Source organism: Ambystoma mexicanum, chromosome 8, assembly GCF_040938575.1.
Source record: "Ambystoma mexicanum isolate Mex_15411 chromosome 8, UKY_AmexF1_1, whole genome shotgun sequence".
Classification (NCBI taxonomy): Eukaryota; Metazoa; Chordata; class Amphibia; order Caudata; family Ambystomatidae; genus Ambystoma; species Ambystoma mexicanum.
Genome location: NC_090929.1, coordinates 754,668,302 through 754,682,751, shown reverse-complemented (window position 1 = coordinate 754,682,751; position 14,450 = coordinate 754,668,302). Strand labels below are relative to the sequence as shown.

General features: G+C 45.8%; 1 protein-coding gene across 2 annotated transcripts in view; it reads right to left on the bottom strand.

Moving 5' to 3' along the window:
- Positions 1–14,450, bottom strand: part of PDLIM1 (PDZ and LIM domain 1) — a 563,378-nt gene that overhangs the window by 163,105 nt on the left and 385,823 nt on the right. For both annotated transcript variants that reach the window (XM_069610591.1, XM_069610590.1), the window contains exon 4: positions 11,341–11,537. In XM_069610591.1, coding sequence (XP_069466692.1) covers positions 11,341–11,537 — 197 coding nt within the window. The remainder of the gene's footprint in view (positions 1–11,340; positions 11,538–14,450) is intronic.

Sequence of the window (14,450 nt, the reverse complement as noted above, 5' to 3'; positions counted from 1 at the left end):
AAGAACCCCATGGGTGCGAATGGCCTTCAGGCCTGGCTGGGAGAGTGGGGGAGGGGCGGAAATGGCAGTAACGGCTCACAGCCAGAGCCGAGGTCCTCGCTTTTCTCACGCCTACCATGACTCAGGTTGGCGGGCCATTATCGGCCATGTCCACTGCTCCTCTACCCCCTGCTGGAGCCTGAAACCCATAATCAGGTTTCCACATTTGACTTTTTTTCCTCAAATTTGGGCTGTGGAATGGGGCTTTTTTTGGGCTTCTTTTCACTTTCAAGGAGATATACCGAATTACTCTTGCTCAGGAGCTGGGCAAAGGCATGCAGTGGGGGTTTATGGTTGGGGCAGGTTCAGTGGAAAGGTGTGAAAGGGACACATTGAGCATTGAACAGCTTGGGGGAAAGCTGTGGTCCAGTTGCTCCCGCCCAATTACAAAATTCTGCAGGTTAACCTTCCTGCCCAGAAGGCTGAAGGTGGCATTGTGGTTATTTTTAGTTCCATCTTTGTTGGCTTGTTATTAACGATCAGTCATAAGATTAGTATGGAAGCTATGCTAGTCCGCTTCTTTCTTCATTTGAGTGTTTGCTTTCATCTATTAATAGTTTATCGTCCTCCGGGTAACGATACTCTGTTTGCTGCAGGCTTTTTAGATTTTGTGGCCGACATTCAGCTGTGTCATGCCCACCTTCTTGTTTTAGGTGATTTCAACCTCAGGTTTAATGATGTTGACAATGCTAGAGTCCTGAAAATACTTTCTTCTATGAAAGAAATCGCTTTTTATTCAACAAGTAACTGGCTGCATGCACAGGTTGGGTAACCCACTAGATATCTTCTCGCCAGAGGCCTCTGCCTCGGTGTACACTGCCTTGCCTGTGGCCTGGTCCAACCACCTTGTTGTTCCTTTTCTTTAGGAACGTAATACCCCAAAGGTGACTCCACGCCTAACCACAACTCTCCGCAGGGTGTGGCCATCTGCTCAGCCGGAGACTATTGCAGTGCAAATCCTTGCCCTTAGTACTGATATTGCTCTAGCAGATTTTGGCTTATTGTGGAATAGCTTCTTGGTCACTGCCTATCTATTAGCCCCTACATGGCCTCCGCACAAAGAATCTGTGGGCATTGTACCTACAGCGCAGACAGCTACAGTGCAAGTGTAGACTCTACTATGCTCCTCCGGCTAGGCTCGCATTGACCCAGGCTACTCTGTTGTATCATCGTGCTGTTGTTAATGCCAAGCAGTTGTTTCATGCCCCTCTGATTGGGATGCCTCTTAGCTGGCATAAGGAGCTATTTAAGGTGATCCGCAGCCTCTCTTCCATGGCTGCTGATCCGGTTCCTCCTTCTCAGGCTCTTTGTGATTCTTTATCTTCTTTTTGTTGTTGATAAAATGAACACTATTAGGTCCAACATTAGTACTGGCCTCTCGTCAGTATCTACTCGCCTCTTGGCCCCTACTGTTCCTGCGGCTGTGCTTACGGTCTCTATGGCTGTAGCCAACTGGTCGGCCTTTCGTCCATTTTCTTCTGATGATGTTGCTGATGCCATCTCTAGACTTAAGTCTTCTTCTCCCAAAAATCCGATCCCACTCAGTATTATCAAAGGTATGGCTCGCTACCTTATTAAACTACTGACTAATGCAGTGCATATCTCTGTCAACTGGGGTGATTCCTAACCCCTTAAGTAGGTAACTGTTATTCTACTTCTAAAAAAGCCTTCTCTTGATCCTCTGGTACCTGCTAATTTTTGCCCCATTTTTCTTCTACCTTTTGCCATGAAACTTTTGGAATCATTGGTTTGCCTGCTGCTCACTACTTTTCTTGAAGATACTTCTTTTTTTCCACTCTTCTCAATCTGGTTTTTGCCCGGAGCAGGGTACAGAGTGTGTTCTGGTCTCTGTCATGGATGATTTAGCTCGGGTCCATGATGGGGGTGGCATTAGCGCTCTTTTGTTGCTTGATTTATCTGCTGCCTTCGACACCATCGACCATGAAGTCCTGCTCGATCGTCTGGCAGAGGCTGGCCTCTCGGGCACCGTCCTGGCCTGGATCACAATTTCTTACTGGCCTGCCTCAAGCTATTTGCTTGCCTCCGTTTCTTTCTTCAGCAGTCTACCTCACCTGTGGTGTCCCTCAAGGGTCTGTCACATCCCTGGTCCTGTTTAATGTTTACGTTGAACCGCTGACCAAGCTCATCCAATCCCACGGCTACCGCAGCTATGCTTATGCAGATGACACGCAGATCCTGGTTCGCCTCGTCCATCCCTGAGTCAGCAGCTAGGTTTTGTGCGTGTCTTGTCGCTGTGGGAGTTTGGATGCAGAACAACTGGCTCAAGTTGAACGGGGGCAAGGCAGAGGTTTTGGTAGAAGGCCCCCCTCTGCTTCGTCATTCTGGCCACTGATTTGTGGCCTTCATCTTTGTCCCTTCCCGTCACCTGTCACTGTAGTTAAAAACCTGGGGTTGAAACTCTCCTCCTTGCTTTCCATGGAGCCCCAGGTCAGTGCCGTTTGTCAGTGGGGCCACTTTCAGTTTAAACTGCTCGATCGGGTTCTTCCTTTCCTTCCAGTCCACCTTCACGCCCCGGTGGTTTCTGCTCTTGTGTCTTCCTCCATTCAATATTGTAATTCACTTTTCCTGGCTCAGCCTGCTTACTTACTCCACTGTCTTCAGGTTCTCCAAAATTCTGCTGCCCGTCTGGCCACGTCCACTTCCCGGTGCTCTCACATCGTATTCACTTGAAATCTTTGTGCTTGGTTCACCGTAACTTCTATGGTCTGGGAGCGGAGTATCTTCAGGCTAAGCTTCGGCCTTATGTCCCGAGACGTGCTATGCGCTCGGCCGATACTTGCCTTTTGCTTGTTGGTGAAATACAGTTTCATCAGTGGCCGGCCCTTCTCTGTGGTGGCTGCCTGATTGTGGAATGCTCTACCACGCTCTCTTAGATCGACAGTCAATCATCTGGCCTTTCGTAAGTCTTTGAAAACCTTCCTCTTCTAGTTGGCTTTTCTGTCCCTTCCTGCTAGGTAGCGCCAAGATGCCCATGGGCGTACAGGGACTGCGGTCTTCTGTACATTCTGTAGTGTTCTGGGCTTTCAAGAAGTTAGCGCATACCCAGCCATTCTCATAACACTCCATTCTGTGTCATGCATACTCCTAATTCCTGGCCACTGCGCAGTCAACATTGGGGACAAGTGCTTCACACTGATGTACTCACACACATTCATTCATCCTCACCTAATTGATTTGTCTAACCTTACACTTATTAATCATTTCCAACAAGCTTATTCAATAATCTACATCACGCTTATGTATTGTAATAAATCCAGGGAATTCATCCCTTCTCCCAAGGGGGAGCCACCCATTATGGCACTAGGGAGGTCAGCCTGCTATGCTTAACACCCCTTAGGGGACAGAGCAACCGGGATTCCACTATGGGTGACCCCACCCCTTAGGGGACAAGGAATCCCAAGACAAGGGTTTTATTCAACCTCCACGTAACACAAAATCCGAAGTCTTTATTGGTTATAAGGGGATTTAACAGTACAGAAATACACAGGGCCCTTTAAAAGTGGATGGCATGGTTTCAGATTTGGACTTGTTGACACCCTTACAAGAAGAGCTTAAGCCATGGAGCATTCCATTTAGTTCCTGGAAGGAACATAACGGTCATGTGACCTAGATCCATGGAGGGAGAATGACCCGGAGACCGGGAAAGGCTGGTCTGTGCAGTCATGCAGATGAGGGAGTTTCTACCTCACAGGAGGAGTGTGGAGGCAAAGCCACACAGACGGCGTGGTGGGCGGAGGACCAAGGAAGCCTGCGGAACCCTGTTGCTTCATCGAAGATGGAGAGCCCAAGCAGCTTAGGCCTGCCAAGAAAGAAAAAAACAAAGCGGTCGCAAAAGGCGGCGTGCCAGCGTCCTTCCTAGTCGACACAGAGGTCCCATCAGTCCAGGACTGGAGGATCGGACACAAGAACTTTGATCGTTCAGACGAGAGTGAAGTAGAAAGTGTGATTCCATGCTGGCCAGAGAGACCGCCTCCACCAACAAACACCACCACTGGAAAGAAGGTACGCAGCATCAGAATAGGAGTGGACGGAGTGCAGTTAATCCATATACCCTGAGGGCGTGAAAGAACAATCACAGCATTGCTGAGAATGCCCGAAGACCCCCCCGGGCTGAGAGTCCATATACTCCACGTGTGGGTGAAAGAACAATCACAGCAGGGCTGAGAATGCCCACAGCCCACACCGGGAAACAAATTCATAGACCCCATGAGGGTGTGAGAAAAGTGAACATCAAAGCAGGGATGGGAAAACCCATTGCCCGTGTCATGCTGAGAATCTGTATACCTGACAAAAGAGGTTGAGAGAACCGCTAACCAAAGCAGGGCTGCAAAGCCACAGGTCCCAAGCAAGGCTGAGACTCCAGATACCCCCGTAAGGGGGTGAGAAAACCTATAAGCAAAACACAGCGACAAAGCCACATAACCCACCCAGGGCTGAGAATCAGGATACCCCCGTAGAGGGGGTTCAAATCGATCAACAAAGAGGGGCTGAAGTTCTAGGGAGCCCAAGCTGGATCAAGACAAAAAATACTCAACGAGGGAATAAGAAGTCAGACAACCCAAGCAGGGGTGAGCAAGGGGACTACTGAAAACACTGCAAGGCAGCAAGACACGAAATAACTAAACTGTGGTGAGAGACATTTTCAGTTTTGTGAATACCAACCCAGATCAGGAGAGCCTGTCGTCCCCAAAAAGGAGAACACATCCAGTGAGAACGGGTAGACCTGGAACGGTTTGAAATGCATAATATGGCCTTTTTTGCTGAGACAAAGACAGGCATTTTAAACTACCATAGTAGGCCTTGAGCCGGAGACAACACTGAAGTATTTCGGTGGAGGGCCAGAAAACCAGCCAACACTGATCAACAAAGGGGGAAAGTCATCCTTTCCTAAGCTACAGTTTGTTATGCTTTTTTCATAGTCGTAGGCTGGGTAGCGTAGGTTTGGATAGAGAACAGAGTATCTTTGTAAGACAGTGCGACAAACACCATTATTTTTCAGAATACAGAACTCATCGTAGAAGTAGGGTTAGAATAGGGCTTACTTTTCTTTAGTAAAAGTATTCTGGTCCAAACACGTCTTCTTGTCAGTCTTCTATGTCTCATTAATCACAGCATTTATCAAACCATTAAACATTCTGTCATACATCTACAGACTATTTGATTCATCCCTCCAGCGGCTGTCTCAAAGTACAGTAGGCTCAAACAGGACCCAGATGCAGAAACAGCTTTTTAGAAGCCCTCTTTAGTGGAGAATTATAGCATGGGAAAACCATACCAGCTCGCTCAGCATCAACACGTATATAAACGTTCTTAATCAGGGTCAGGATACTTGTTCACCAGATTGTGGTGCATCTCAGGAGAAATTCAAGAGTCAGCGCCTCTGTGAAGTTCAAAGTGTTCAAAGCAAACCTTCCTCAGTTTTTGTTATACCAGAGTCTGGGTTTCTCCTGGAGCTTAACACAACAAAACAGAAGATAGGCCAGGTATTAACTGGCCAGAGGAAAAATATAACATACATCCAAATGAAGTGTTTCTTTTACTCCTTCTTGCCATTTCCAGTGCAAGCTTCACCTGCACCACCTCGATGATACGTCACATCCGTGTTCCTCCACCCACGCACCCCTTTTTTGATTCAGGGTTTTATGAAGGCATCATGAAGTAGAGACAGACAAGAGAAGTATTTTTTTGGCTATAAACTCTTTAAAACGAAAATAAGGTTAGGGAAAATGCCTAAACTTACCCTATTCTAAGGGGAATGTTCCCAACCTAATAAAAACAAAGGAAAGTCTACGTCAAGATGTCCAAATTAAAAGTTCTGTCTGTGTCCAAACCTAACCTGGCCCTCACTTAATGCTTACAAAAATGTGTACGGGTTTGAATATCTAAATAATAAGTGTTCAATAACTAGTCAGAGCTTCATCCAGCTCTCGGCTTGTAACAGGGTTCTCTTTCCCAGACACTTCAAGACAGTTCACAATGCCAAGGGATTCCCTTTCCCAAGCTTCAAGACAGTTTGCAATCCAAAGGGGCTCCCTTCCCCAAGCTTTCAAGTCTCTCAACTTTGTCAAAACACAGTTCTGAGGGATAAGCTCCAGCTCCTCCGATTTGGTTAATTTTCTCTGGTTTCACAAAGGTACATTTCACTTGACTTGAAACACAAAACTTCCTTTATATTCAACCACAGGTTTCTCTGAAATTATTTGAGTTGCTTTTCAATAGTTATGTGCCCTCGCTCTAGGCGCAGATGTCGGACCACATGGTCCACCCATTAGAGGTCACGCAACCGACATTACTTGACAATTCTTATCAGTTCCTCGTATAAACTGAAGCACTGCTTTGCCACCTTATGTCGATTACTGCTTTCACGCATTCATATGGCTTTTGCCAATGTTCGTTCTCACAACTCAAAGTTCCATCATAGATTTAGGAAATGCTGTTTTCAGAAAACTTCACTTTCCATTTCTTATGGGGTCTTTAAATGTTTTCACAATTGCTCTTTAATATCTTCCGTTTAATTCAGTATTCCAAAAAAGTAATTGCTTTTGATCAAATTGATATTCAAAAGTAGTGGCTTTCATTTAAATCGGTATTTAAAAACAAATGTCCTCACAGGTTTGAGAGCCGGTGTCCCCCTCTTCTAGGCTGACTCACCGGTTGTTGCGCATGGCGATGAAGAGAGGCTTCTGACCGCCATAATCCCTCTCTCTCGTGCAGTGCCTCACTTTTCCTCTAGAGTGACCCTCTGTGGCTTTGCGTCTGCCACCGATGTGTCTCTTAGCTCCGGCCTCACTCAGCTCTGCCTGGCCGCTCATGCTTCCTATTTCAGTCTACCACAGGCTTTGTGCTTCCCTCAGCTCTGCTGCATATGCTCTGCATCTGTCTAGTGGTCTTGAGTGCTTGTTCTGCCATGCCCCTTCCAATAAGAGTCTACGATCCTCCAACAGTCTGTGAACCTGCTTTCCCAGCTGACGACATCTTCTCTGTTCATGTCAATTTTAAACCTCCCGCCAGGTTGATTAGTCCAAAAAAAGACTAGACCGCTCACTATCTGTTTGAGATTTCTGCATTGCTCTTGCTTGCCTTCTCCTCATCCCAGTACCTAACTGGTGTAGGTGATTGTGCGAGTCAATTGGAAAAGGATGCATTGATCTTATTTGCCTCTTCCTCTTCCCAGTACTTAACTGGTGGATATTAGTAGGAGACTCACTGAAAACATGGGTAAGGGAATGACAATAGCCTACAAAATTTTGAGAAAGAGTAGGTTCATTATGAAAGAAAAAAGGGGGGATACTGCGTCTCAACCAAGGGTACCTCACCTCCTCTCTCCAAGTTACCTCCTCACAGGTAATCCTCCCTTGCACATCCAACCTCAGGGTCAGGATCTGGTAGCTTCGGCCTTTCCCTGGCCACCTGGGTGAGGCATTGCCAGGGAAAGGGATGAGGATACCCTCAGGTTCCTCACAGTATGCCTCTCTCCATACCACCACCTTAACTTTGTCAGGGTTGGACAAATCCTCCTCTTTTCCACTACTTACCCCTCTGGTCACCCTCCTCATTAACTACCTCATCCTCTGGCAGTCTTGTCAAGTGTAAGGTCCTCCTCACTAATCGTCACCTATCCCTGAAGCACTCCAGTATCAGGTACCGCCTCCTCTTCACTATTCAGCACCTCCTCCTAAGGCATCCCAATGTTGGGAACAACTACCACCTCCTTACTGTTCACCACTTACTCAGCTTGACGACCAGGGCATAGTTCTGCGCTAGTAATAATGTACAGTGATTACTAAGCCTTACAAGATGTATTCTGAGGGGATGCACATAGCTCACTAACTCTGATCACTTTAAGGATACCCCTAGTGGGATTTGAAGGAAATTGTGGTATGGTGTGTGGAACCAAGAGATCCTCCCCAGGCCACCCCAGAACCAACATCACATGGTTTGTGGTGGCACCTGGCTTCCTTCCTGACCCCCACTATCCACTCTCAAGGTCATGCAGGAGACCTTGCCACACACTACCCTTGCACATTCATCAATACTCCTAATAATTCATTCACACATCCTCTCTTGCTCATCAATTCCCCAAATCATTCTCCCCTCCTGCACTATCTCTCCACTCTGTTTTCCCCTCGACAAAGTCCCCATATCCATTGGTTTTTATCTATATGAATGAGCAGAGAAAATGTTATCACTATACAACAGCCTAAATAATTGCCTTTGCAATGGCAGTCGTGAAACGGTAGCCATTATATATTTTGTGAATTATAAAAAATCTGTTTGAATATCTGGATTTTTTTCGGTGCCATCTCTTGACCCACTGGCTTTCCTTTTATTGTATAATGAAAGAAAGCAGATGCTCTCAAGCCTATTTCAATGCATGCAAGTATTACAAACTGATACCCTACATAGTTTTCAAAATGCAGGTTTGGAAGAAATATAACTTGTTTCATAACGTTCTTTTCTTGGAATCTCAGCCTCAGTGTGTTACATCTAAATCCATGGAAAAGGATGGAGATCAATTTGGGCTCCATGGTCCGTACACCACAAAGTAGAATTCTGATTGAAAGCACAGCTAGATCACACAATCACAAAGACAGAGCACTTAAAAGCAACATGAAAAAGTGGACATTCATATTAATGTTTATTGTCCTGCAACACACCCTCATCTCTGCATTGGACTCTGCCAAATCCTCCTACTTCACAAACCTAAACTCCTCCCTTCGCAATCAACCCTGTAAAATGTCATCTACCTTCCAAATGTTGCTCACACTGCCCAAGCCAATATCCATTGCCTCCTTCTATGCTAATGACCTTGCTCACTACTTTTCCCCTAAAATCTCTAAAAATGTGTGACTCTTGCTGCCCTCCTTTGTTGCTCGCCCACCTTCCTTCTACCCATCATCTCTCCCCTACCCTCTCTACTCTTAACTACTTTGCCTACTGAATTAGCACCAACCTTTCACAGTGTCCACCCATCTTGCACTCCTATTGATCTGTTTGCTCCTCAAATGGTCAAAGTGTTAGTCCCACTCACCCAGCCCCATCTCTCTGAGCCATTTAACCTCCCTCTCTACGCTTGACTCTTCCCTGTATTCTTCAAATACACAACTGACCTACACCTTTTGAAGAAACCCTCCACTGACCCAAACGTCCCAGTAAAATATTGTCCAGTTTTCCCCCTGCCACTTTATTTAAAAGTCCTTGAGCGGGTGGTCTTCAAACAGATCACTAAGTGCCTTGGAGATAATACCCTTGTAGATACACTTCATTATACTGCACTCTTGCATTTCTCCAACTTTCTCTCTGATGTTCACCACTCCAAACTCATTTATATTGTTTTGGACCACCCTTTTGATTCTGTTCACCACTCCTCTCTCTGCATCACTCTCCAAGTCCTTGAGTTTCATAAATCTTTTCTCGCCTGGATTGCCTCCTACTGGAAGGACAAAGTTTCCAGGAGCTCACAATCCTCTAACCCAACCCCTCTCCCTGTTAGCGTTCCCAAGGAGCAGTCCTTGGAACTCTGCTCTTCAACCTAGAGGAAGATTTATCTCGTCCTTTTGCTTTCACCATCATCTCTTTGCAGATGAAACAAATCTTTTTCTTATTTCCCTCCAGCACCGCAGCCATCTCGTAACGGATTACTTCCTGGGACCACTTAATTCTGTCACTGGATTGCTCACTGTTCCCTCATGCTGAACTTTTCAAAAATTGAAGTCAACTGTCTCCCAATGCCATCACTAGCTTCCCCCCTATATCTCCTACCTGCCTGCCTTACCTTCTTGCTCCTGCACCCAAGACTCAGGACCTTGGAGTGCCTGTTTTATAGCAACCTCTCACTACAACAATGTATAATTACCACTGCCTCCCCTGCTAATATAAACCTTCCCAACATTCGGAAAATTAATCCATATCTTACTCTCCACTCTATAAAAACACTAATCTCCACACTCATGCACAAGAAACTCGACTGCTGCTCGTACCCTACTCCTTAACCTTCCTCTCTAGTCCTTCCCAGATCTTCCCAAACTTCTATCTACCAACACCATGCCGGATTGGCTCTCAATGGACATGCTGATCTTTTTCCCAATTCCTTTTCAAGTATTGTTTGGAATATTGCTTTATAATGCAAAGTTCTTTTGTTTAAAGTAAACAATGCCGCAGGTCTTATGCCATACAGATTCTAAATTGTTCCAGCTATTTGAAGAACTTGCTGTACCAGCATTTGTGTGGGTACAGACGAGGTTTGCCTTTTTATTGAAGGGGTCAAGAAATCAGATTCATACTGTCAAGCAGAGGTGTTTCAAGAACACTCTCATAAGAGTTTCGATGAGGCCAGTGTAGTTAAGCTATATGATTTTGTTAAGTAGTGTCTCTTTGACATCATTAGACTGGAGTTCTTTGCTGGGGTGAAACAGATTTCCTTCCGCTGAGGTGAAACCACATAGGTTTCCATCCCAAGTTGTGTGATTCAGCAGAAGGAGGACGTCAGACCACTGCATACTTCTGTCAAACAAGACCACAGGAAGGGGGTTTATTTTGCAAGTTTGTTTGCAGTCTTGGAATGGTTGTGCCTGGGCAGAGGCCTCTGAGGTCTTCTCGTCTGCTGAGGAATTCCTTGAGAGGATGGCGTTGTCTTCTAGCAAGAGAGTAAAGTCTCCTATGATGAAGTGGTTGGGGGTGGGTAATTATTTCGGAGAAGAGCACCTGGCAATTCCGAGAAATCCTTAGAGTTCACAGGGATGGCCAAAATAGCTCATTATTTTGCCTGTGGTTGGTCAGGATGTGTGGATTGGGATATTAAGGAGTTCATAGTGGTGCTACTAATGATTTGATGGCAGGTGATGGGCACAGGAGAACAAAGTCTAACATGCACATAGCGTTCTCTCCCTGTAATATACTGCACATTTAAGTTTTACACGTAAAGCCAATTAAGCATAGTCTACAAAGTGTTCAAGGTTAGAGTGTAAGCACCTGTTAAGACCCGTCTGTGGTTTTAATGGCTGGTAGGTCATGCTCAGCGCACGCTGAAATTGGACTGGTCTCTGGTAAACAAAGAAACACACTGTTAATGGCGCTCTCTCCTGCAGAGCAATTCCCAATGAAGAAAGCCGAGGTCAAGGAAGCACATCGAGGCAAAAATTGATTACATGATAGTTGCTTGATTGACAGGTGATATCAGTTATCCATGGAGTAGAGACATTTGATCTGCCAGCTGATGAAAAACAAGACCCTTCCAAGCTAGATTGCATTTCTCTTGTCAAAGAAGTTTAAAGTACTTACACCTTGCTTGGTTCCTGGGCCACGCTCGCGGTCTTCGACTCCATGGCACTATTGAAGGTCTGAATATTTGCGGAGGAGTAGAGGCCCGCTGGGTTGTTGTACTGGGCAGTGATGATTTTAGGGGACGAGCTGGAAGCAGTGGCAGCAGTGAACGGCATAGCACTCCGGTTATGCGCAGCTCCTATTTGTTTTAAGTCCTGCATGCAAGGGGATCAGAAGGACAATCAGACGTGGCGGAGGCATGCATGTGTGCTGTGACGGCCAGCTTGCATGCAGTGCAGCAATGCCTCAGTAAACTGTCTCTTACAAGTGATTGTTAGATAGTGCACTTTGAATACTAAAGTGGCCGCAAAGTCACGGTTCACTTTTCACAGTTTCCAGTTTAAAAAGCAGGACATCCTGTATATAGCATGACAGGCATATGACAAAAGAATGGAACAAAAGCATCAATTTTGACGGGAGACACACAAGGTGGCATTCTTCCATAGCAGCAAAGCAATGTGGCAAACATAAGAACAGAGTGGATTTGGAAGCAATCCTGTCATAAGCAGCAACAGCCTTGTGGCATAAGGAATGGGTGATGTTACAAGTACTGGCATTTGATGCAATGGGACAGTTTAAATAAACATCTAAGCATTAACAACATAGCCAACTTACCTCAAAGACAGCGCTGAAACAAAACTAGGATTTTTCAATCATTCCCATGCACATCTAGATGCAGTTTTTAGAGGTAAACAAATCTTTCTGATGAACCATTTATATTTGTGACTTAAGCTTTTATTACGTCGATTTAAATTAATGTCACAATTGAGGCTTTTATGAATTTGTACAGACTTTCTGGCTAGAACTAATTTTGGCACGTCAATGCTTTGCTTATACATTGCAAACACACTACTGTTACATCCGACCTGTGCCCCGCAACGCGGTGACGCAGGGCGTCTCAATAAAAGGCCCGCCCCCGCGCAAGGGAGGCAGTTCCGGGCACAGACTAACAACGTGTGGCGTGTTTCATTTCGCTCCGGCCGGAGCTGCGCCACTGCGGCCTACTTCAGAGGCCCTAAAATAATCTATCTACACCACTGACGGGCACCCTGTTGCACTAAAAAAAAGAAATCATGCACCCTTTTACTGCTTCTCTTCCATAGGCCTCTCCCTCCGAGCCTACAAGGAGTACCCCATTGACCACATTTGGTAAGGGATTCAAATCACTCTAGCTGGGCAGGCACAGTGCCGGAATGGTGACCCAGGATTCCGGATGTGAGCATATGCCATGCCCTACCCTCCTTAGGATGCACACAATGTGCACCCCCTCTCTTCTTGCTTCCCCTGGATCGCTGGCAGGGACCCAGAAGAGATTAACAAACAGGTAGCAACCTTACCTTAGATACTCAATGATCTGGCACCTGAGGAAGGGATGGTTGGACAGACATCATATACAGCTGGCCCCAAACTGTCAGCTGCAAATTCTCAGTTTTGCCTTTTCAATCCTCACATTTTTTTTAGACATATCTGCCCTCCATCATTTCTCATGTACTTTCTTTTGAGGCATATCTACCCTTTGCCTCAGTGTCCTGTTAGGTAGCAAGCCCACTTTTACATAAGATAGCCCCCTCTATTTTTTTCTGATTTTTTTACTTTATTTTTCTCACAACCAGACTTAATCCAAACCCGGCAGCATGTGATGCTGTTTCTTTATGCTCTGCCTTGGGGGTCGTTATGACAACTACGGCAGGGGTACCTCAACGTTACCCATACTGGTGCAGAGAGAGTAACTCCATTATGTTAGTCATGTGGCTAGGTTGGTGGTAGATGTATGCTATGTGTAAAATGCATCCACTTGGTGTTAACTATTTTACCTGGCTTGGTCCTTTTTGACCCCCTCATCTATTTCACAAAATTGAGTTTGCTGTGAATACCTGTGTTTACAAGTGTTTCTAGGCGCGACAAGAGGACAAACAAATGACCTTACTAGGCCTCGTGTCATTCAGATCACGCAAGTGCCAGGGGAGGGAGTAGAGGGGTAGAGTGCTATGGTAACCAGTATGTGCTAGCAGGTAGGTGGCTCAATAAGTGCAGGGAGTCATGGGACTGTTGGGTTGTAAATACAGTCTCTAAAAGGTTGGGAGACCAAGCGGAAGTGTAAGGGGCAACTGGCCGTGCAGGAGCGGAGTCCCGTAGGTTAATTTAGGGAGAATTCTAATGTTTGTGCTAATTCCCTTCAACCTTAGAGACCCCCAGCTCTTTTGCTGGATTTAGAACTTTTTTATTTTAACCCTGTAGTGAGTGAGACCTTTTTCTCACTCATGTGTTTTGACCAGATTTGGATTTTGTGTTTTCACAGTTTTTGTGGTCTGACACATTCCATAGGCATCTACGTTTTGTATGGGGATACACAGCACCTTCAGTGCAGTGTCACAGAGAAATCATTTAGATTCCTCATAAGGTTTAAATACCTTTTCTTGGGTGAACTGCAGTTCCCAGGAATGGTAAAGTGGAATTGACTTCACTTACCTTTTCACTTTGTAGGTCCAGCACACGCCATCTTACGTGGAGTGCTGGGGGGTTACCTAGTAGCCCTTTATCCTACTCTCTAATGTAACATGTTTATGTTATCCTCACTTCTTTAAATGGCTAGTGGCAGTGGTTTAATGTTTCCTACCATTGTGATATTCTACCGCAGGCTGAACCCTCAGCTGCAGTAAAGCACCCATGGGGGACCATTTAGTAAAAATGGTCCTGTCTTCTTTTTTCACCATTTTCTGTTTGTGAGGTCTTTCTTGGATTTTACTCTGTGCGTTGAGACAGGTTTGAGTCCTTTGTTTGTCTTGCCTTTGGCAGGCTTCAGCCCTGAAGCCCACCTTTGGCTCCAGTGTGTCTGGAAGGACAGGATGTGAGGGAGGGTCCCAAAACTCCCCTGTCCTTTGTCTCTAGGAATGCCTGAATGCAACCAGTCCTGATTGGCTGGAAAGCCCCTGTTGTGTGATTGACAGCCTAGGCTGTGCATGGATGGGAGAAACCTGCTTAAAAAGTTGAGGGTTTTGGGACTAGAGGCAAAGTCGACCAATGGGAAAAATACCTGCCGAAGAAACCATGAACTAAGCTTGCTGCAT